This window comes from Zeugodacus cucurbitae, chromosome 6, assembly GCF_028554725.1.
Source record: "Zeugodacus cucurbitae isolate PBARC_wt_2022May chromosome 6, idZeuCucr1.2, whole genome shotgun sequence".
NCBI classification, from domain to species: Eukaryota; Metazoa; Arthropoda; class Insecta; order Diptera; family Tephritidae; genus Zeugodacus; species Zeugodacus cucurbitae.
Window position 1 is genome coordinate 16,387,578 of NC_071671.1, and position 26,309 is coordinate 16,413,886.

Below are 26,309 nucleotides of genomic sequence, written 5' to 3' on the forward strand. Positions count from 1 at the left end.
TAAAAATAAAAAATAATTATAATTAAGAATAATATAAGAATAATAATGTGAAAATTTTCTTAAAATTTTTTTTAATATAAAAAAGAAATAATTTTACCTTTACACTTAAGTTTATTTTTTTTATAATAAAATAAATAATGATAATAAAAATAATATAGAATAAAGAAAAAATAAAATAATGCATACATTTTTTTTTGTTCTGTACATTCTTATAGTTTAAATACTCTTTTATTACTTATTAGCTAATTTCCCATAAATATTCATTTATTACTAATTTTACAATATATTTTTTAATACATTATTTGATATTTTCTCCATTTTTTTTCAATAAAAAATATTTAAAATTTTTACAAATACATAAAAATTTTTTTTAAAAATATTATATATAATTTTTCAACTTCATTTTCCTTAATTAATGTTATTTAATGTAGTGATAAAATTTTTTGCATATACAATTTTTTCGGTAGGGTCAGGTAACACTGTCATATAATTTTGTCGAAAATATTTTTTTTTCAAACTTAAATTAAATTTTTAAATTAAAATTAAATTAAATTTTTAAATTTTATTGCATTTTAAATTTTTTTTGGAACTGTCTGGTAACACTTTAACATAATTTATGGAGTATTAGTTTTCATATTTTTTTGAAATAGTACCTGCTTTATACCCAAAAATTTTAGAAGTTATACCCATGTATATGTTTAAAGATTTGTTTCAATATTTTTGTTTGCATTTTCTCAATTTTTTTTTAATAAAATGAAAAATATATTTTTGAAATTGTCTTCAATTTTAGCAGCAAAAACAGTTTTTTTCGAATTCAACTCAATTTTTAGTATTTCCGATTATTGTTGTTGCTGTTGTTATAAATATAAACAACACGACCTCTGCCATATGCATTTAATGAATTTTTTACTTCATTATATTTCAGCTAAATTCGTATTTTTTTTGTAATTATTGTTGTTTAAAAAACATTATGCCATACAAGACAATTTTATTTTAATATTCTACAAACATATTCATATTCAAAATATGCGAGAAACTCTTGCAAAACTTCATCGTCCATTTATCTACGCTGAAAAAGAACTTTATAATTCTCTTGAAATAGCAAAAAAGGCATAAACGTATGACTAACGCGCGGCCAACTCGAGTTTCGTGCTTAATCCCTTTAACACAGCAATTTACAGCGCATTCATTTGCGCCGCCCAGCTGCTACAGCCCACTTAACCCTGGCGTTGGGCGTGTGTGACGCTGTTAATGGGCCAGCGCTAGTCGCCGCGGCTTATTTATGGGAGTTTTAAAAAACCGGCTTAGCATATTTAGAGGCGCGGGCGCGAGCTAAGCGCACAAAATTCGAACGGCCGCGCGGTTTACAGTGTACCGTTAACGCGCGTCGCACGTTTGGAAATTTTGTGTGTGTAAGCGAACAATATTCTTGCCTTCTAAAAACTCTTTGTGTTTGAATGTGTGTGGCTGTTAGTAGTGGAGTATGTGTGTGTGCGTTATTTTTGCGTTAATTTGCATTTAAATGGCTTAAAAGTGTTAAACCCGAGTTGAACTCTCTCTGCCTGGCAATGGCCCCGCGCGCACTCTTGTTAATATGTTATGTGCGGATTAATTTCGTTGTTGGTGTACGCCCTCGAGTGCGGTGCTGTGCGCTGTGGCGTATGCCTTCCGGTAACTTTGTCAGCCTAAAATGTGTGTGTGTGCGCCACAGCACGTGGCAAATCTTCCACGTATTTATGCTCGCGTTTCAACACCCGCAGCAGGCAACAGGCAACTGCGTTCTACTTTGTTTTTTGCACTACAACTCGCTGAGGGCGTCGGAAATTTGAGGCTTTTTTGGTTAATTTTACGCCAAAGGCGTTGAGCCGTCACCTAAGCTGTCCTCATGCGCGTTTGTTAGGCCCCTTCGCTTAGTTTCCGTCGTTTAGGTTAGGCTACTTTGCTTTGGTGTGTGTGTGGTTGTGCATGACCTTATTATTTGGTTTTTGGCTGATTTGCTGCATACCTTAAGGCGCTTCGAAGGCAAATCACATTTGCGGCAATTGTACGTGATTTTTTTTCACACTGCGGTACGCCATGGAAAATTTGGGTTTGAGTTTGTTTCTTATTTTTTCGGGATTTTCTCTGCCTTCGCATATTTGAAATTCCTTTGCTGTATTTGGGTCACTTCCGCGTGCTGATAAAGGGTCGTTGAAATGTTAGCCGTAGGCACTTCATTTTCTTGTAATTGTTATTTGCTACTCATGTCATTTGTTGTTGTAGCATCCGTATTTCATTGACGCTGTGATTTTATTGATTTTAACATTTCATTTAGCTTGACTGTACTGTCGGCTGTGCATTGAGTTGGGTCTGACGTGCGCGTAATTTATATGCGTAATTTTCGTAGCGAAACGCTTGTACGTTACAGATATTCAAACATTTGAAACTGGCTAATGTGTAGAAAATGCAGAAAAAGTAAAAATTGTGTAACGAAGTTTGAATGTTTCATTTAAACACTCGCTTGAGTTTGCTATAAAAATTATAGCAACCTAAATTTTTGTAAATTTGTGTTTTTATTGATTTGCTGAATATGTTCTTCCATTTTAGCCACAAAAAATGTTTGCTATAAAAATTATAGCAACTTAAATGCTTGCAGATTCACTATTCACTGATTTTCTGATCCTGCTGTTGCGTTTCAGTACCAAAAATTGCTTGCTATAAAAATTATGGCAACTGAATTGTTTGTAAATATGTGTTTCTCTTGATTTATTGAGCCTGTAGTTTGCTGTAAAAATTTGACTGTTTGAAATTATTCACCATAGAGCGCTAAAAAAATTATAGCAACTTTATAGCAAGTATAAATCTACACTTTAGTACTAATTTTATGACAAATTTGTTGTGTACGGGAAGAGTTTATAAAATTCTTATAAAAATAATAATATGATTTCAATGATTACTCTTTCGGACAGTTGAGGTGGAGCTTGTGTATGCATTTATTAAGTATCTAAGAGTATATTTTTAATATTTTATATTCTAATATTTTCAACTTTCTATACATTTCTATAAAATATTTTTTATAATTAATTCCAATAAATAACTAGCTAAGAAACAAACAACAAGGTACTTAAATATATGTTTCTAAATTTTAATGAAACTAAATAAATTTTTGTATGGCTTAAAACTCAAATACACTGTTATAATGTTTTTGTTTTTTTAATATTTTTTGTACTAAATTTCTAATGAAAATGAAAATACAAATCAAGGGAGCAAAGCCTGTTGTAGGGCAGCGCTGCATCGGGGTAATGTAAGCGTATAGGCGTTTTGACACACATACAAATATAGAGGGGGTCATAGAAATGCAGGTGAAATTAACTTTCACAAATTCAATAAAAATTTAAGAAAAAAATTTATAAAAATTATAATTTTCTTTAACTAAACAGATAACAAGGGTTAACAATTTTGAGTAGGTTTTGAATATAATAACTTTTTATTAATTTTGGGGATTTTGTTGCATTGCAAGTATGTATATTCTGAGCTAATAACATGTATTTTCGTGTATAATATTTTTTATGGCATAGAAAAATTTCATAGTTTACTATAATATATTGCAAAATTGGTATGTTTAAATATATGTTTTCTATATAACAAAGCAGCTAGGTAACAATGTGTGGCAACTCAAATTCGTAAAATCATTGCAAAAATGCTAAGCAGTAAACAGGCCGAAAATTTAACTGAAATTGTGTAAGAAAATTGAAAAATAATTGCTATAAAAAGGCAACACTAAGCGGTGTAAAGAGGGATTTTGGTATTGTAATACATATGCTCTACCGAAATTCTGTGGCAAATACAAAAATTTAAGAGAACTAGTGTATTTTTATGTGGTTATGTTTTTTTTTATCTAAAATAACTTTAAATAAATATTTGCTATAATTTTAAGAAAATGTTACTGTTTATGTGTTAAACTAACTTATGTTTATAACTACAGTACTGCTTCTAACTTTAATCAATAATGAATACCAGTTTATCCATAAAAAAATCGAGTGTCACGAATGCTATAATTTTAGTGCCATAAAAAAATATTAAATTCTTAATTAACTGAAAATTTTTTGAACTGTTGCAGATAAATAATTATTTATCGAAACTTCAACTATATTAATTTACTTAGTACGGTTAGCTATAATTTTTTTCACTTAATTTAAGAATGTTTTTATGGCAAAATATTCGATTTTGATAATTCTTGAACGAGTTTATGTTAAAAAGAATTATAATTTTTCATTTGACTTGCAATAAAAATTTCATAAAGTAAACAGTTGCAAATGGCAAATTCTGAAAAATAATTTATGTTATTTGACTTGCTATAAAATTAAAGCATGTGATTTGGTTTGCTATAAAATTATATATAATTATAGCACGTTATTTAAATTGCTATAATAATTGCAGAATTAAATAAAAATAATTTAAAGAATGAATAGCATTTCGGAATTTCGTATCTAATTTGACTTGCTATAATATTATAGCATGTAGCTTGACTTGCTATAACAGTAGCCGAAACTTAAAATTAATTAATTAATTATACTATGTTTAAATTTCGAACTCCATTCGACTTTTTATAAAATTATGGCATCTAAAGCGACTTGCCATAAAATTATTGCAAACTTAAATAGAAGTTAAAACCTTTCAAAAGCAATGATTTTTACCTAATAGTAGTATTTTGAAGTTTTTTTTTTTTGAACATTTTGCAGTTTCACTAAAATTATAGCAAACTTTATAATCTGCATGGATCAAGTACTATCTTTATAAATAACTCACGAGTATATTTTTGAATTATAAATCACATTTTTTGAAGTTGTAAGAAATTAACTTAAAGTAAATAGCTTGGTTTTAAATATTTACAAGTTGCATAAAATAAAAATACTCTAATTTCTAAACAGTATGCTGTTAATTTTGTCGAAAAAGCTTGCGTAAATTGCATTCACTTTTATAGCATTTTATTTTCTGACTATGCAATACACCTTAACCTATACCTAAGTTCAACGCTCTTTACAACATCTATTGTTGTTTTTGTTATTATTGCTACAGAAAACTTCATGTTGTTTTTGTTGCTTTTGACATTTGTATCGCATTGCGGCGTGAAAACGGAAATCCCTGTAGCATGTCACCTGAACACGCGCACACACCACAAGCATACTAATAGACGTCGAAAGAGGCAAGCCGAAGCACAACAACAGCAACAACAAAGCGTAAAGTCTCAAATTACAATACAAAACTTATTTATTGTTGCTTTGAACATACGTTCGTATGGAAAACAGTAATCATTCGGTGCGTATATAATACTCGTATGCGTTCTGGTATGTGTTTACATGCTTGCATGTGTGTGTGTGTGTTTGAAAATTGCCTAAAATGCTGCAATGATTTTTCATTCGCGTACGCGCATATTACGCGGCAATTACGTGCGGCATATAAATTCCAACCGAAGCAATTAAGCGCGCCGGCATTAAATGTGTGCGATGCTACGCGGCTACATAGATATATGTATACTGGTATAACGGTACATAAATGTATATGTATTTCCAAGCACATACATATATATACAGAGTATATATGCGTTTGGGCCGCCAATGTGTTGTTATAAATGTTAATTTACCAAAAGCGAAAATCAACATTTATTGCTGGTGTAAAGCGCTGAACGCGCATATGCGTACAAAACAATCTGAGCATATGTGCTTATACATATGTACGTGTACATAGCCGCATAATTGCATTACAGACATACTCACGCACACTCGTGCACGCAAGCAAATGTAGCGTATACGCCATGGCACTCCGCCTGAATTTATGCTTTATTTATTTACCTTTGGAATAGTTGTGTGAAACTTTATTTTGATTGTCGACAAAATGCTGGAAGTCATTCACACATACTGCAAACAGTTGATAATATCTGCCTGCACATACACGCACACATAAGGCTATATGCTTGCATTTGTGTGAGTTTATGTGCATACGCGCACGGCATAATTGCTGCTATTAATGCGATTAATGCAGTTCAATTAATGTAAGTGATAGTTGAAATTTTATACCGCTTACATACACATGCATATATACACTGCTATGTATGTGTACATGATTTTGAAGTATATACAATAGCCACATGCAATTTAGCGCGTTTGACAAACATTATCATTTTAACTGCATTAAATTATTTATAGCATAATTTTCGGCGTTGGCGCGCATATTTTGTAAATTAGCCGCATAATTATTATGCACGAATACCGTTGTCACCTATGTCGCTAAATGTGGATATAGTAAATTTTTAGTGCCGCGATATTATTAAATGGAGTTGTCGTTTAAGAGCATGGTATTTATGGATGAACGCAGTACTGTAATTTGGGCAACTATTTACCTATATTTTTGCTATAATTTTTTTTTTTTTAATTTTTTATTCAAAATAACTTAATATTTCCGTTAAAAATTATACTTGCATAATATCATAATATTTTCAAATTTTTCGAAAAAATTATGGATTAATTTTACTATAATTTCACCATTATTGTGAACTAGAAAATAATCCTCCAATATATTCACTAAGAAATTAACACAATAAATTCTCTTTAACACTATACACAGAACTGCTTATAATTTTGTATTTGTTGGATCTCCCAATAAAATTTTGATCAATATTCTCCTATGAAATTATATCATTACAACTACATACATTTGTCTTCTACATAAGATTTTATCATAATTTAAACATTCTGCAGAGGGAAATAAAATATAATGCTTTTCAGTATTTAATATTACTCAAAATTATGTGGAAACTATTATTAAGGTAACTTACTATAAAAATTATAGCAATTTTTTATACGTATATTCTGTTTAGATTATGCATATAGTAACATTTTTGACCAGAAAACTGTTAATTAATCACTTCTTATAACAAATTATAGCAACCTTTTTGAAATTTTTCCATAAAAATATAGTAGTTATATTAATTAGTATGTAGTTTAACTAATTAATATAACTACAAAATTGTGTGGAACTAAAATTATAACAAATTTCTATACAAATTATAGCAAAAATTTTACTTAATTATTATACTATACATACTCTGAACTCGAAATTTTTATAGTAACTGGTTCCTATAAAAAATTATGGCAACTTTGTTGATGTTTATTGCGCCAGAAAAAGGAAATCAAACTTGTCCTGTTTTTATTTCATACAGAATTTGAATTGTTAATTAAAAATTCTATCTTTGCTAAGTAAAAAATCATTTAGTTTACTTATTTAAAAGCAAGATTTTAAAACTAAAAAAAATTAACTGTTTTAGTTTCCTCAAAATACCTAATATAGAGTGCTATTATTTATAATGAAATATTGGATTTTGCGTATATTTGTTTACTAAGTAGGATTAAACAATATCACATTCAATAAATAAATTCGCAGTTGCATAATGAACTTAACGAAAGCAGCTGACTAAAAATATGTATATAAAAAGTAAAAAAAAAGTTTGTCAGTGGAGCATAAATTGCAAAACATGATTGAATTAAAAGGAACGAAAAATAAAAGCTAGTTGAATATATAAGTCACAAACTTGTTATAATATATTTGAAATATTTGTATTTCGCATACATATAGGTCTCTCTTATTTATCTTTTTTATTTGTGTAAGTAAGCATTATTTAGTGTTAAGCTTCAACTTAACAAGCATGAGCACAACAATAAACAATTTTTTAAATAATAATAAAAAGTAAAATTTTATTTTTCTACGTCGTGGTTGTGTAGTAAATTGACACGGTTTCATAAACAGAGTTTACTAACATGCTATAAAAATTATAGCAAATTAAGTGGATGTGAGAATCTATCACGGTCTATCTACTCTTAAAAATAAAATGTCTTTTGGAAGTGTATTTTGTTTGCTATAAAAATTATGGGAACGGTATACATATATACTGGGATACAATTAGCAAAATATATAGGAATACAACTTCAGTCTCAGATTATATACCATTATTATTTATATGAGGTCATTGCAAAGGTTTTTTGACTTGCTATAAAAAATATGAGAACGGTATATTTACTGGGATATAATTAGCAAAATATATAGGATTATATCCTCAGTCTCAGAGTATATACCGACATTATTTGTATGAAGTAATTGAAAATTTCACTTTCTATAAAAATTATAGGAACTGTACATTTTATGAAAATCAGTAGAATTTATTTTTACGGGCATCAAAATATAAAGGGTTTGATTTCCCTTCGAGTTTAGCGTTGCTATAAAATTATAGCAAGTTTATAGCAAAATTATAGCCTTATAGTGAATGCATGTTGAGCCCATTACAACAATTAGAGTATGTGTTGCTGAGAAATGAGGTCCTAAACTTGTAAAATTACTTGCTCTAAAAATTACGTATTATTCCTAAAAAAAATTTCCAGAAATTTTCATTGAAGAGCAGAAAAGCATTTCTATCATTCTACAACAACCACGCCGCAGGCGTATGCTTGTTTGCAACACCCTGTATTTTTATATACTCGCAAGTATTTAATTTTCTGAGTGTGTTATACAGTTGATTTGCAATAGTTTAGTATCAAAATCAATAAACATTCTTATTATTTAAAAACATAAAATGAAAATCATAAGAAATGAAAAATTGAAATTGTTTAAATTATCATAAATTCATAAGAACAATATAGCCATACCGCAGTAGCGACAGCAGTGGCGCGCGTTTGCGCCGCTTTTAATTGTGCCTGCAGGTGCAAGGGGGGATGAAAGTAGCGGCATGGATCGCGCGTGCAACGACCCTTCACGGCATCCATGCACACCGTTATCGAACCGTCATCGTGCCGGGCGACGCTATCCTGCGGATGCGCAAAACGACACTCCGACTCGGCGCGCTTACAGGCGCCGCGCAAGAATTCACGGCAAACCTACAACAAAGCGCAGCAGCGGCAGCACACATACATTGTTCGTATTCCACATATCCAGAAGCGTGTGCATATTTTTGTTTTTGTTGTTGAATATTAGAGATTTTTTAACAAATATTTCATCGTTTGCGCGCCCAGTTGACGTGGGTGTACGATATCCAAATCAATTCGAATTCGTTTGCAGCGTTTTTCCATATTTTATGGTTTTTCGTTGCATATGCGCAGGCGCAGGCGTTGGTGTTGATTGATAGATAGACACATGGCGGGGTTTGCAAGTTGGTGGTTTTTGTTGTAGTTGTTGTTGGTGTAATTGTGGCAGCGGCGGCGGCAGAGGCGGTGGCGGCAGCAATTTTGGCAGTATGGCGTTGGCAGCAGTTGCATTTGTTGTTGTTGCGGTTGTTTGTTGCATTTATTTGAATTATTGTTGGTGATTGTGGTGGTGGTTTTGGTTTTGGTGGCGGTGGTTGTGGTGGTGTTGGTGGTGGTAATAATTTTGTAGGTGTCGGTGTAGTCGAAATTGTTGTTGTTGGCGATTGCGGTAGTGTTGGTGTTGGTTGTTGTTGTTTTCATTTAATTTTTGTTTTCACATTTTTATTTTTTTTTTGTTTTTTTGGTGGTTGGGAGGAAATAATGGAAGGAAATTATTTTTTGAGTACAATTGTAGGCATTTAAAAAAAGTTTTAAATTTTCTTGTAGTAGCAAATTTTGAGTTATTGCATTTTTTGTTTTGAAACACAGCGATTATTTTGTAAGTACAATTTTGTTGTTGTAAATTTGCATGCCAACTTTTTTTAGAAATATTATTATTTTTTTAATTTTTAATTTTTTTCGAAACACAATAGGGTTGCGGTGAGTTTTGGCGCGTTCGACGGCGTGTTAGTTGTGGTTGCAGCAGCAAATTATACACGCATTTCAATTCTAGCGCTTAGCCGGCCGGCAAGCAAATTTTCGTCTTGGATTTACAATTTTATTGATATAATTTTCATAATCAATACAATCACAGCGAATTAGTTGCATATTTGCGAACACAAAAACAATAACAAATATGTAAAATAACACAATAACAACATGTAAATTGCAATAAACTTACTAAAAAAAGTATTAAGCATTCATATTAATAAAAATTAAATTTAAAAAATATTAAACAAAAAATGTCTTAGTAGTAATATATTTTGTAAATTTTTTAAAATAAAAAAATTGTTTTTAAGTTATATGGTATTTAAACTAAAATTAAAATTGCTGGAAAAAACTAATTTCATTTTAATATAATTTGGAAACATTTGAAAATTAATAAAAAATTAAATTTGAAAGATTTTTTTAAATATGTAGTGGTGCCAGGTTATTAATATTTACAAAATGCTATTTGTAATAAGCATACCACAGAAAATCCAAAAAAAATTAAAAAAAACATATTATTTTTTAATTAATAAATATTGCTGCTGTTTCGAGACCTTCTCCTTTGATTGCTGAGTACCTTGCGTTCTTGTTGGGGGTGTGAAGTGTGTGGGGAAACGCGCGCAGAGCAAAGCAACTTTCGTCTAGTGATAACTGTTTTTTTGCGGCAAAGAGCGACAGTTCGCAAACATAAAAAAATCTTAAGAAAAAAAACGGGGCTCGAAAAAGGCAGCGCTTGGAAAGTAATGCAATGACTTGCAAAAAAATGTATTTTTCCAAAAAAAAAAAAAATTAAGTTTAAAGAAAATACGAATGTGTGATCAATTCATTTACACCTTTTTCCAATAAAAACTTTTAATGGATTTTACCTATAAACTTACGTCGACGTTGGTAAATATTAGCAAATAATTTCCTTTTTATATTCTTAAAAATTATAATAAAAATAATTAAATAAAGCAAAATAAAATCAATTAAAATTTAAATAATTAAATAAAATAAAAATAATTTACAGTTTATAAGAAATAAATGAAAATTTATTAAATTTAAAATATTTTTTTTTTTTACATATTTTGACAAACTCCTGACATTGGAAGTTATTACCAGAGCAGATACTAGCGTAAATATAAACATTTTACGACCACTACTTCGCTTTAAAGGTACATGCTATAAAATTATAGCAATTTTAAGTGTGCTAATTTCAAGATAACTTGGTTACTTGCCAATAAATATGCTGTTATAGCAAAATTTGAGTTATTTGAGGTCGCTATAAAAAATTATGGCAAATATTTATTTTTATAGCAGAAGACGTATACGCTTTTCTGTGCAACGGCTTGTGTATTTATATACATAACAATGTCGCAAAGCGATATTAGTTGCAATTTACTATATAATGTTTCTTTCACTTTGACCATTGTCTTTTCAATATTTTTAACAATTAAAGTTTTAAATTACTTTAATAATTAAATATTTAATAAGTATCTGCATTATTAAAAAAATTGAGGTTTTTTGCTCGAGAATAAATTTGGTTAATGTTTGACAATGAATTTGGGGTCACGCGATAAAAAAAAGTTGCTATAAAAATTATAGCAAAGTTATATCAGGAAATTTGAGAAAAATTATGGTCGAACATAAATATTATTTAGCGTCTGGTGAGGAGTTTGAACTCAAACGCAAAAAAAAGTTGATATAAAAATTATAGCAAAATTATTTTAGGAAAAATTTCGAAAACTTGGAACCGATTATGAAGATTATTATCATCTGGCAACGAATTTGAGTACACGCGGTAAAAATAAGTTGCTATAAAAATTATAGCAAAAACGTTTTCAGATGATGATATAAAAAATCGATGCCTTTGAATGTATGAGTACTTATGAATTTGTCAAAATGTATACAATCATAGAAAAATATAACAAATTTTATTATAAAAATTAATTTAATTTTAAACAAAAAAATTGAATTAATAAGAAAAAAATAAATGAAACACATACAATATATAATTATAACACTTCATGCTAAATAAATTTTAATAAATCAACAATAATTAATAAAATAAGTGTTTTAAGAACAACTCATACAAATAAACGCGCAGAACAAAACTCAAATTGAAACACTTCAAACTTATTATTAAGAAAATCTTAAAATTAGTGTAACTGTTATATTTGTTTGTTATTGGCTTCACAAAACAAACAAACGAAAGCATTTAATAAATTATTAATAATATTTTCATTTTGTAAGTTCTTTTTTTCTTTTTAATATCTTTCTAAGTATACTAAAAGCAGAAATTATTAGTGAAATTGCTTGAAATGCCTTGGACTCACCTCTAATCGATCGGAACGTGGGATTTTCTGTTGTGCCACTTGTACCGTTTGTGGCACCACCTGACCCAATTGTGTGTGATCTGGTCCGAGTAATGCAGGCACTAAAGTTCCAGGCGCATAGTATGGACTAGGGTACGGATTGGCCGGTATGCCGGTTAAGTAGGGATTCGTGGCCTGTGAATAAACAAGAGGCTATGAGATTAGCATGAAAGAGAAATGAAAAGAAAAAAAGAGAGGGAGAAAGAGAGAGAAATATATATAAACAATCATGTTTCGGGACAAAACTGAACAAAAAATTAATAATTGCGTAAGGTATTTGCTTTTCAAATATTTCATGTATTAATTAGTGGAAAATAACTGGTATTATAACCTATAGTCGCCCTTAGTTATCAACATAAATTAGAAATATTAAAAGGTTTTAGATTAAAAGTGTTGGTATGGTTGACTGTTTTATTAATATTCAATTGAATAGTATACAAGTACCAAAATCATTAAGATGCAGCATATTTATTTTTTATTTTAGTTTGTGCTTGGCTCCAATGAATAGTTACTCATACGTCCTACCCAACATTTCAGATTAATTTAGCAAACTCTAAAAAAAAATATATATTTTTTCGAGATATTTTGGTGATTTAAAAATTTAAAACTTTTTGAAAGAAATATTAAACATTTTTTTCTACTTTTCTATAAAAATACTTTTCAAAAAAAAAGAAATAAAATTAATTTTTCATTAATTACTTATTTTTAAAATAAGATTTTAAGTCAATCGAAAGCTCACTTCGGAAGCTTTTAATGCTTTTGAAGCTTTCAAATTGACTTATTGCGGATTGCGGAAGTTGGTCTGAAGCAGGTCGCACTAAAGTTTGAAATATTCTACTTATAAATATGCTAAAAGACAGCGCACACACTTCACATTCGCTTGCGCTAATGGGTTATGCCATGCCCTTTCCTCAATGGCGCGCTATAACTGACATTGTTGTTAAATGAAAATGATGGATTTGTTATTCATCTGCGCGCCAAACACACAGAGACCTACAACACATAGTCAGTTACTGCTTGACTGCATAGGAGCAATGAGTCATTTGGTTGGCAATAAGGAAAGGAATGGCTGCAGAAGTGTGCGAGTGCGCCGTTAATGACAATATTTAGTCGCCAATGGCTGGTAGCTGTTGTAGGCTGCCATTAAGCGACTGCTCCGCCATACCATTCTCTCCTTCAGCGCGGCGGGTTATTATGAATTTTAATTTAAATACATATTTCGAGTTTTTCCGCTCGTTCACCAGCTTTGACAGCTGATGAATAGCTGATGATGATGAGCCAGCAGACGATGAGGGTTACAGGGTAGGTTGGAGGTCTTGTGCTGCAGTGTGAAGTGAGAATGTGTCAATGTCATTCGGGTGTTGGAATTTTAAATTAATATAACGCATTCCGTTGCGAAAAATAATTCCAAACTGCCCGGCTGACTAATTTGGAAAAGCAGTGACAGAAATATTTTTTGAATTTTATGAGATTTGTTGCGTGCGTTGTCTAGCGCGAGTTGAGCGGGTGGTGCGTGGTATTAATTGACAGCCTGGAAAAATATTATGCAGTATTTATGCGCTTAATAAATTATATTTAACGGTTTATTTTGGGATATTCAATTTAGTTGATGAGTTGGGAATTTTGGTGTACTATCCATATTAATTTCCGCTTTTGATATCGCATCAGCGGGGATAATTAAATAAATACTTTTGGGTGTGGAAAAATTCGATTGGTTTTTCATAAGTTATTTTTCAAATCAATCAGCAAGTGTTATAAAAAAATATAAAAATATTCATATTATGTACGTGCTTTGCTTGCAAATAATTTATTTATATTTATTCATTAATTTATATTTCAAACAGATGCAGACAAAAGTGCTTATATCCTTTCAAAAGTACTCTAGAAGTTATATAACTTTTAAATAGTTTTAATCTTTTGGATTGTACGTTATAAAAATTCATATAAATCTCGATTAAAAGCTGAAAATGAGCAATAATACAAATTTTTCAAATTTTATTTCCCTAGCAGATATTAAAGTGGAAGGGAAGACTGTTCTGAGGGAAGCCTCGCGAAATCAACTTTTAAATATATATCCAACATAGTGACTAAGTGAAAAGAGAATCCGAGCCTAAAAAACAAATAAGTATTAATGCCAAAGCTTTAGAAAAAGTTCCATTTTATTTCAAAAACATGGAAATCGCGCGAATTTACTAAAAAGATTGTTTAAAAAAAATTTGTAAATTTTCTTGATATATGACAAGATATTTGATATACCCATGCGGAAGTTATATCCAATTATATGAAAAAATTATTCTCACAAATTCGAAATGACAAGTAATTCCGAAAAAGAACTAGTTCATAAACTAGTTCCGAAATAATGCTGGAGTGGTCCGCTTCAGTGTATTTAGAAAGAATTTGATGTGACCATGCGGAAGTTATATCCAATTATATGAAAAAATCCTCATATATTAAATAAAAATTTGGAATGACAAAAAATTCTGAAACGGAACTAAATTAGTTCATGAACTAGTTCCGAAATGGTGCGTAGTAGTCCGCTTCAATGTATTTAGAAAGAATTTGTTTGAATAATTTACAATTATATTTTAAAAAAACCTTTTCATATTTGAATTAAAAATAAAAATCTGTTTTGTTAGCTTTTTAACTTTAAAATAGTTATTGGTTTTGAAAACTTTTTTATCATTTCTAACTTCATCTTTGCTAAATTTTATTTAGCATCTTTCCGTGTTTTCTTTATTGAATGGGGTAGTTATCACCTATTTTTTACTTTTTTTTTCGTTAGTCTTAAAATCAACTCTGCTTCACTCCAAGCTATCATATAACAAATATTTACTATTTTCGTCACTTTCTTCACTATGACCTCTTAAGTTTCAAAAGATTCCCATATAAACTGTGCTAAAGTCCTTTCAATGCCAGATCACATAAGATTAGTGTTTGGAAATACGAAAAAAATTTTAAACAAAAAAATTGGATGTCTGAAATATATAAATACCCCTAAAAGTATGTTTTATTCGTAAGCATTCAACTCTCTGCTCATTGTAGTCTGACACTCTTAAATCACAAGTTAAACTTGAATTTCTTTACACCCATTACTCCATCTCTCAACAAAAAACATTTCTACACTCACTGCAACCACTAGTTATTCAATAACTAAGCGCTCGAGCAAGCACTCGAATTCCTTCATTAAAATTCTCTATGTACATTGCAGCTCGCACCACACAAGTGGCCATGGCGTTGATTTTTATGAAAAATCATGCGAGCTTGCTTTTCTTGCTATCTCTAAAGCAAGTGAATAGAATATGCTGCAAGTAAAATATATGCTTTCTTGTCTACTACTAATGATATTGCATGCAAGTATGCATATATTCTGCTTGTGGGTTATGAAATTCTATTCGCCTTATAACAACAAAAAGACCACACACACAGTTATTAATTTTTAAAATACTCACCACGGCTGGCACTTGTCCCGGTATGACTTGCTGTCCAGTGGCCATACCCATCTGTTGCATCAGTGCATTCTTCAAGGCAAGATGGTTTCGTCCATTTATCAATAATTGATCCTTCAAATGCTGTGGTGGATGAAAATATTTGCACGGCGGTTTATCACGATTACAGCGGCCCTGTAAGTAGTTTATGAGAAGAAGAAGAGTGGTTAAGTAAGTGCCGGAATTAAAATGAAAAATTATATAAAATATTATAAGAATCTGGTGGTGTGGTGGTGAAGCTTAGGAATTTTGCGCTTTTTCTTGCACAAAAGTTACTCCTAAGTAATAAACTTAATCGTTTGATTGCTGTGTACACACACAGTCACACACATAAGAAGACGGTTATTTGCTCAGCACATACGCGTTAGTTTATTGTGGCAAAGTAAACTTAATAAATTATCGCAGTAAATTATGCTCTAGAGCATGCACGCACATACAGACACATCTTCGTTCACACACGCGTATATTATTTTATACAAGCACACTTACACTCACTCAAAAAAAAGGCGCAAAAAAGGCGAGTAATAACTCTCTAGTTGGTGTAGAAAAGAAGTGAGTACACTCCTTTATATGTATATCCCTTACAAAGCGCTAGCTTTTGCTGACTGTCAGCAATCGCATGTAGTCAGCTCAACTGGCAGCAGCATTTTCATTTCTCAAGTCACCTAACATCAATTTGTCTTCTTAAGTAGCTGCGCATTGCAACTATTGTTTGGCGCTGACAAAGACACACACATGCCACACACACTCACATAGAAGAGAAGTGATAGTATGTGACACACATCTCTTTATAAATATATATAAATAAATATGTATGTGTCTGTGTGCCATCAAATTTATTTGACTGGCTTGTTCCCGCCTGTCACCAGCGCAATTCACAACTACTTAGGGCGGTGTTGGCACTGCTTATGGTTGCCGCTTTGGCGGCTTCAAATAAATGCGCTCATTTGAGCGAGCGTATATGTGTTCGATTGTGAATGTGGTAATAATTCAGCAATCAAAATGTAAAAAATGTGCAAAACACACCCATGCATTGCTGAATTGTGGCATAAATTAGGAGCTTGAAGATTTGCTGGTTTGGTGAAAATGAAAGAAAATATTATATTTACTCCTTTTCCAATTTTATATGGCCTAAAGTGGCATGAGATACGCAAATAGCGCACTAGTGATATATATATTTTTTTAATTAGTATGAAATGTCTTAAACACCGAAAAGTATGCAACTACATTGGAAAGTCCGTAAAAAGTATTGCAATTATATACAACTATCCCAAAATACTATTTAATTTAACTAAATATCAACTACTTTAATGTAAAATGGATACTTCCCCCTTCAAATGCCTGAAAGTACGCCACACAAATCAATTTATATTCAAACTAAAATTCGCTCTTATACAATTATAATATTTAATATTATATAATAACTTAATTTAAAAAAATGTTTCTGAAAATAAGTTTTTAACTCTTTAGTTTGAAAATATTTCAGAAAAAGAATTTCTGTAAATTGGTTTTCTAAAGGCAGATGCATACCTACTAATAAGCTTTTTAGATTTGTATCTCTAATAAATTTTAAATAAAATTCAACAATGAATATTAAATATTTAGACTAAAAAGACTGCCCATAAGACAGCTCTATGATAATCAGTAATCTATTTAAGCATACCTTTAGGCTGAAGGCATATTTTATTAAGGTATATCTGGTTACAAATAAATGAACAAACATATAACGAATTATATAACTGTCATTCTAAATTGAATAAAGCCTTTTTAATAAATTTAAATTTTTTAGGCGATCTCTAAGTCAGCGTACGTAAACTCTGTAATTATCATATGTGCTTCGCTCCTAAAGCTATGCAACTGTTTTTATTAAGGCATTTGCGCTAAGCTTCTTATAGAGAAGTTATTGTAATATGATTTATGAAACAAGTATTAATTATGGAGTTGCCACATGATTTTAAAAATAGTTATTTTTTAAAGTACAAACTAGTAAGTGAAATTAAAAAAAAGTCGATGCCATGCCCCTAAAAGTATACATAAGTATTTACTAAATTCCACCAAAAAGCTTATAAATACCTTAAAAGTTTTCTTTAATTTATTATTTATACAAAATTCGCAATTTTTAAGAACATGCAAACCCATTGACACCATAAATTTAATAGTTCGTAAATTTATTTACTTTGCCATTATTGCGCTATTTTTCCGCAATTATTTCTTTTATCAGATGGCGCATTTGAAGAAGTGCAAAAAGCAAAGGAGACACTATAAATTTACATAGAAATACGTAAATTTAATAAAAAGCAAATTTTTTTCGATGAATATCGAAGTCGCATAGAGTTGCAGACGAAATTTTGGTCTGGAAAAAATTGCAAGAGAGAAAGCAAGCAAAGTGCGGGAGAAAAAAGAAAGCGTATGCATTTAGCATACGAAATTTGCTCCAACTCACGCGCCACTACAAATGCATATATTTGGTTAGTAAGAGCAACGCGAGTGTGAGAGCAGGTGCTCAGGTCAGCAAAAATAAAAATAAAAACTGAAAAAATATTTCAAATATAATTATGTTGCAGACGAAATAGACTGTGCTTGCAACGAAAGTGGCTGAGTTGTAGAGCGGAGCGGGTGAGCGAGCGCTGGCGGTGCGTTGAAGGTGAGGAGAGTGGCTACAGTGCGATGCAGCGAGGCGAAATAAATAACTTTCCAGTCAGATTAGCCGACTTGTCACGAAATGTGAAATGACATTTAATACGAGTACAACCGAAACAACAACAACGAAAAGTGGAAAAAGATGGCGAAAAAATGAACAAAAATTGTACAAATGTGGAAAAAAGAAGAAAAAAAAAATTGAGAAAAATCGAAAACACAGCGCATGAAAAAAGCATGAACGGTCAAGTCCATTTCACGCTGCAGCAGTGGCCAAGGACTGCATGTCCAAGTAGCTAGCTGACTGGCCTGTGCTGTTAACTCGACTCGACTGGGATTGTGATTGTGACTGTGAAGCTGTAGCGAGCAAGTAGTACATGAAGTATTTCTTCTTAACACGTTTCTGATTGCGACACAGACAAATGCACATAGCAAACTACAGCAACAAACACTACAGCGCAGCGAACACTGCGACGGACAGTCATTCGAAGCAGCGCGACATGAATATAAATATTTTCGCTTGTTGCCTTGAATGATTGCGTTGTCTCGCTGTGATAGCAGCAGTGAAGCCAGCAAGCAGCGAACGTGACAGTGCGCTGGAGGGATAGTCGAGTTAACTCGACAAAGTGAAGGTTGCGTATACGCCGTGGTGACTCACTAGCGAAAGTATGGGAAATAGCAAAATAATATCATTCACAGTTGAGACTTGCTGTTGTTGTTGCAGTTGTTGTGTGACCGCTAGTTGAACTAGTTGAATAACAAAGCGCAATGCAACAAACTTCACAAACACGCTCTACGCCGCAACTTCGCATTCGCAGGCGAGTTAGTTATTCATTTGGTTGTATTTTATGCTGACTTGCAGAGTTACAACCCCAATTTACATGTATGTGTGTGTTTGTGAGTGTGGGTTGTGTCTTTGTGTGCAATGACGAAAAAGTAATCATTGCAATTTAAAAGGATAATCTTGTACATGATGACGCGAAGTGGCCATGGTGCGGTGTAAGCGGAGCGAAGGATAGCAGCTAACTGACAAGAAGATCGAAAACGAGTGAAAGTTTGTGGAATGTAGCGAGTGGAATGTGCCAAAATGGCAGAAAATCGGCGATGGAGATGTGCACAAAACGATTTGAAGCGACAAGCAGAAAATTTAAAAAGGAAAAAATAAAAAAAAAAAAAAATTATTATATTAAAAAAAAAATAGAAAAAGAAAAAAAGTAGAACTAGAAAAAATTTTTCGTTGCGAAAAAATATTAATAGTGCGCTGTCGCAACACGTACTTTTCGCTTTCAGTATAAGGCAAGGGAAAAAAGCCAACAAAAGTCTTATAATCTTCATAGTTATGCTGTTGGCAGACTTGAAAGTCATTGGCTCGGATTTGCTTTGAGTAGCACGGCGATAAACCAACATTAGCTGAGCGTGATGCAAATACTTAAGCAGCTCATACAGTGCTCGAGCGGAAATGAGGTTTGTTGTGGCAGCGTAACTGCAGATTTTGAACGAAAAGCGGAAAATTATAACTGAAAATACAATTTGTGTTGAAGATGTGTGTTCTAGGCAGCCGTTTTGAGGTTAAAAATAGAAATTTCGTTGAAATAATTATTTATGAATGCATTAGGCGCTCTCAGTGTAAGCCGCATTAAGAAAATATTAATGTAGCTTCGTTTGCTTAACATTAGTCACGCGTTACGTGCTTGCTGACTTGACTTCTGTTAATTTTAATGACTATGACTTGTGTCATTTGTCATTTGTCACTTGTCATATATCACTTTTAGGCGTTTTTGAGTTTTTTTGATTTTATTTCAGTATTTTTATTATTGATACACATTTTTTATTGTTTCATATATTATTTGAATGATTTTTTTTTGTAAATTCCAAACTAATTATTTTAATTTATTATTATTATTTTTTTATATTTTTATTTTTAATTTGACTACGCTGTACGAATAGCTATGCTCTCAATATTTCATATATATGCCATTTATATTCATTCATATTTCATAATCAAACAGAAATATAAACATTCCGAATATGATTTTCGAGTACAACTGTGCTTCAATTATAAGCAAAAAGATCGCAGACCATCCGCAAAAGCACTAAATAAAAATTGAAATAAGTCCAATGATAAATATTTGTTAACTTCATTTACTTAAAATTAAATATTTGTCAGCGCAATCACTATGTACGAACGCGTGCACGTTGATTGCATAAAGAGAGCTGTGCGTGCAGGCAAATACATGGTGAATGCAACCCAGTGAGGAATTGAGATATGTCATATAGTATTAATAGCAAACTCAACCACTAGTAAAATACTCATCAAAAATATATTTGCAACATGATACAACAGTCCATAATATCAAATTAAATACTTTGAAATGACAGAGTAATTTGAAGTATTTTTTAGTAATTAAAAATAGCTTTGTCCATGAAAACACGCATATTTGCAAGCTGAATTTGTACTTGTATGTGTGCTACCTTTAGAGGGCCGTTTTTTAATTTTTCATAGCACACTTTTAGGCGTTTGCTCACCTGTCGTTGCCGGCACGCTTTTGTTTATTTGACTTTCATGCAGCGTGACGCCAGCTGGTGGCGGCAGCAATCAACTGCTGTTTACTCGCTGCCACATACGAGTCGCTCACACATGCATATATAATTGTTAGAGGGCAATGGCGGCAACTAGCAGTTGTAGCCTACCCACAGGCGTCAGTGCGAACATGCCCGGCTCACTTTGTTGCTAAAAAATGCGGTGCCTCAATATATTCGCAGTACTTTTACGGCCAGTTTATATATTTTATTTTTGTTTTTTTATTTATATATATTTATTCTTTTTACTTATGAAAGTACCTACAAATTACTTTTTGAAATAAAAAAGGTTGCATGCAACATTTATTTATTTTGTTCATAAAAAAATTGTAATAACAATATTAGCTGCAGCGCCATAAATTGCCGGTAGGCAAATACACTGCCACTATATATTGCCAATTGGGTGGCAGCACTGTGCGGCAGTTGGCCATTTATTATATGCAACATTGCATGTTGCACTTGCGTTCCATTTTGAAGTTTGTGGGAATGTGTTCTGTGAGAGTGAAAAAAAATCAGTAAAAGGCAGTTCCTTTAGTCCACCTGGCCTTTGGTGAAAAGTAGACAGCCATAATCGAAATAATTTTTGTGCATACAATTTAAAAAACGTTTCAGAATGCACATACACACATTTGTACACTTAAAAGGAAATTAAAATGCTTGCTTTTGAGTGCTTTTTGTAGCAGTTAACATTAAAATTGCATAATATTTCAGTGCTTGATATGGAAGATTGCTATAAAAGTGGAAAATATGATTCCATTGAGTCAAAGAAGAAATGAATTTATTATTTATTCGAAGCTCAGATATTCTTTGAATTGAAAATATGTAATTTTTTTTATGTTTTTATAATTCAATTTATATAATTTATATAATATATAATTTTGTTTTAATAAAATAATTTTTTTTTTATGAAATAAATAAAAAAAATTAATGTTTGCAATATTTTGAAAATTTAAATTATTTTTTTGTTTATTTGTTAATTAAATTTTGAAAATGATTTTTATTTATTTTATTTAAAAGAAGTTTGTTAGTTAAGTACTTTTTAAATTTTAAACTAAAATTTATTTAACTAAACTTTTTATATAATATAATTTTTTATTTAAAATGTTTACTGTATTATTAAAAAAAAAACTTTTTTTTAAATATTTATTTTTGAAATTTAATTCTGAGCCAAAAACTGTTTCTGTTTTTTTTTTTTTAATATTTTGACATACAACTTTTGCCGATTTTTTATAAGTATCTGTAAAATGTTTGTGGTTTTTGGTTCTTTAATAATTTTCATCTAAAAGCATTTTTTTATTCAAACATATTTCTTTCATTAAAAAAAGTGTTTAATTAAAAATTCAACTATTAAAAAACAAAAAAAAAATAATAAATAAAAAATGCATAAAAAGTCTTGATAAATTTTTATAGTAAAGAATATTTTTTTTTATTGTTTTGTAACAAAGAATTTCTAACCAATTTTAATTTAGATTGGTTTTGTACTGTTGTAAATTTTTGAAGCCGAGAAATATGTAGGATTTTTATTTTTGATGATTTTGTTTTAAATTTTATATAGTTCAAAGCAAATTAAATTTGTATTACATTTATAGAAACTTTTAAATACCATATAAACTTTAACACTTGTCCAGTGAATTTGGTACTCACTTTTCGACACTCATCAAACAACAACAACTCTCCAACTCACCATTGAATATGTCACCAGCGCGCTCTGTTTTATTTATTACCACCGTAAGTATCAAAATTTGCGTTTACAGTTGCTTATTTGCTTATTTATTTATTCATTTCCGCCATTACGCAAACACCCAAGCAACAAAAACGCCGCAATTAAACACACAACAAATACAACGAGAACACCAAAAACACCGAAAACACGTTCAATTATCCTAAAAGCTGCGTAAATTAAAACAAAATGCCTCACTACACTTCAGTGTTTCGTTACATTACACCAGCCACACGCATGAGTACATATCAATGCGCCGTCACAGTCGTTCGCCCTGCTTCCTGTCTGGCTGTCAATAGTAGCTAGTGGCTGCCATCTTTCTGACTTCACATTACCATTCTGCACTTGACTGCCGTTTATTCACAGCTCATCTGTTCATTACAGTGAACACACACACACACAGACACTCATACACACAGAGACACACGTATGCACAGAGAAAATAAATGTTTGCCATATTCGTGAGGATCTACTGGCGGTGGAGTAGTGTTGATGATGCTGCTGCTGCTGTTGATAGTCCTTTTTAAATCAAATCTGTGTTGTTGCTTGCTTTACTCTTCCTTTACTCTTTAGTCATTTTCACTCCACGTTTTTCTACTTTTCTTTTTGCCATTCGCTTGCTTGTTGCTTGCGTAATGCTCGACGCTACTCAATTTTCATTAACTCACTTTAGTTGTGAATATACTTGTTGTTGTTGTTAGTGCTGCTGTACAGCATATTGTTGCTTTTGTGATATGTGAATTAAAATTACATTATGGCATTTAAGCGGGCACTCTTTGATGTGAATGCAGTTAATTTTTCGATCGGTGCGCTGGAGTAAGTATGAAGAGAGAGGGAGAGTACGATGGAGTGGAGAAAGAAGTGAAAGAGATGGCGATAATTGCAAGAAGGAATAATAATTATGAATAAGAGTTATTTATATTCGCGCGAGAATATTGAAAAATTGTCGAAAATTATTGGAAATTATGGAAACTGCTGCTGAAGGAGAGTGGAATAAAAAATATCCATTAAGAGCACAATTTTAAAATTTTATTATTTTATTAATAGTCTGATTTCTTAAGTATTGAATTTTGAACATATACAGATATGATTCAATTAGAATAGAACATTTACATAACACTATAAACTCGAGTTTAAGGTAATGGTTAGAAAAATGTATTAAGAATTCTCTGCACTACAAGATGAAATTAAGAAGCAAAATTTCATGTTCAATAAACTACATGTAAACATTTTCATAGTCGATAAACACCAGTTTAAATACAATTATGTACGGTAAACACCGTGTTTGTGAACAGTGTTTAACGTTAAACACAAAGTTTCCAATAAACTCCTATATACCGAAATTTTTATGTTAAACTCATTGTATATTTTATTAGCAGTGTTTAACAATAAACACGAGTTAACAATTTTTTAAATTATTTAGTTATTATTCACAGCAATTAACACACGTCATTTTATAGATTACTAGGTACATATTTAAATAATTATGTAAGTTAAACTCCGTGCTTACAGCACTACTTGTAAGTGATCAAAAATTAAAAAAAAGTCAAAAAATTCTAATTTTTAAGTGTTTACCATTAAACACTAAAACACTGTTTGTGTACAATATTTAATGCTAAGTTTCGAATTTGTCAAGAAACTCAAGTTAAAAGAAAAAAAGAAAAATATACAATATACTAATTTTTTCAAAGTAGTGTTTAACGCTAAACACCAAATTGTTTCAATAAACACCAGTTAAAAAAATATTTTGTATACCAGTATTTGCGAGTAAAGCTTAACGCTAAATATGAAAGTGTTTAACAAACTCGAGTTTAAAAAAAGTTGTTTATCGCAATTATATGCAATATGAATAGCATTCAGTAATTGAGAGTTAATTATACGCAGTCGCAAAGTCATTTGAATGCCATCAATGACATAAGCGACACACACCGCCTAACTATTTATCCTTTTCGTCGCTTGTATATATTTGTATATGTATTTGACAGTTATCGAGGCATTAAATTACAAGCAATGGCGCCAAAAAATATGCTACGATTCATCGACGATTAGGTGACTTAGTCAATGTCACCAACAGATGTGCAATTACAGCAATACATGCAGTGAGAATTGTTAGTATATATGTATTGGGAGCTTGTATGTATTTGAAATCAAATACAAGAAAAATAAAAACAACGAAGCTTTCGGTGACAACAGTAGCCAACAGTATGATGGCGCTGTCCAGCAGCCGATGGTGGAGCACAACAATCATATAGATATATATATATATGCATATACATACAAACAAGCAACTGTGCTTTCCATGTTTGTTTAGCACAGTAGTTGTCCGAGTCTGCACTACTGTTTGCTGTTGTTGATTGTGTTGCTGATATGCTTGTTTTTGCCATGTGCCACAACAAGCGACTGTTGCAACTCACTTGTCACGCACACACACACACATACACATATGTACTATATATAGTATTTATTTGCTCAGCTTTTTTGTATCTTTGTCCCCGTATTCAAATGCAAATTGCCGGTAGATTATTGTTTCTGCTGTTTTTGTTGTTGTGGCAAAATGCATTTCTGATTGATTGATCGATTGATTGATAAAGTAGAAATACAAATACAAAGTGGCGAATGGGTAAGTAAGCGAGTGGAAAAGATAAACAATTTTTGTTTACATTTCAATATTCGCAGGCAAATAAACAGGCGGTAACTAGCGTATAAAATGGCACCAATGTGTGAGTGATTAAAAGAGAGAGGGTGTATGTGATCAAAAAATGTAATAGACTTGATTTTGTATGCTTAGCTGAGGTTAAGTTCATATTAACTGCTGGTTGCTGAGATTGATGAAAAACTATATCACATATTTAGTTTTTACATACATTTTTGAAAAATATATAAGTGAAAAGTCTTTTAAAATAAATATACAGCTTTGCAAGAGATTATTTGTAACATAAATAATTAAACTCGAAAATATTAAATTTACGACTAAAATAGTACTAGAAATTCATGTGAGAAATTCATTATAAGAAGTATGATTCGTTTATATTTCCTTGTACATATAATAACATAATCATTCAGAAATGTGTTTGAAAATTCTTAAAATTATTTTATATATTTTATTTAATACCATTTTGTAAATAAAATAATGTAAAAGCGCCTAAATGTATGCTTTGAATTATATTTTCGACTTCGACTACGTACTTGTATTTATAAAATTGAATGAAAAAATCAAATATAATATTTTGCGCCTAAAAGTAGGAATGAAATAATTTTATTCTAATTGTAATACATAAGAAAAGTGGAAGACATTATATCGGCATATTAAATATAAATAAAACTCATTTTTAAAATAAAAATAAAATTTTTAAAAACTAAAAAAAAAAATTCTGCCTAAAAGTATGTCTTTTATAAATATATTCAATATTCCTTACTACAACACCAGCTTTTGTTATAGAAATATTTGTAAAATTGTAAATCTTGTTTACAGTGCGCCTAAAAGTATGCTTGTCATTTACCATAAATTGCTCGATTATTTGCTTTTATGTATAGAAACTCGTTTTTTTATTCGACTATATTAAACTTATATTGCCAAACACTTCAAGCACACAAGCACCGCAATAAAGCACCTTTATATAACATAAATAGCTGTATATTTCATTGACGCCTGCAAATATGCTACAAGTTAAAGTAATACGTCTTTAACATGTTCACGCATCTATGAATATGAACACGCAGTCGGTTTTTTCTCATT

General features: G+C 30.9%; 1 protein-coding gene across 36 annotated transcripts in view; it reads right to left on the bottom strand.

The window, feature by feature from the left end:
• The window catches only part of LOC105213249 (protein muscleblind), a 285,776-nt gene that overhangs the window by 49,976 nt on the left and 209,491 nt on the right, over positions 1 to 26,309 (bottom strand). For 21 of the 36 annotated variants that reach the window (XM_054234584.1, XM_054234583.1, XM_054234582.1 and 18 more), the window contains 3 exons: positions 15,601 to 15,771; positions 12,113 to 12,304; positions 8,676 to 8,903 (listed from right to left, as the gene is read on the bottom strand). In XM_054234584.1, the coding sequence (XP_054090559.1) occupies positions 8,676 to 8,903; positions 12,113 to 12,304; positions 15,601 to 15,771 (591 nt within the window). Of the gene's footprint in view, positions 1 to 8,675; positions 8,904 to 12,112; positions 12,305 to 15,600; positions 15,772 to 26,309 lie in introns of those variants that run through there. The other 15 variants (XM_054234586.1, XM_054234585.1, XM_054234593.1 and 12 more) reach the window with 4 other exon arrangements.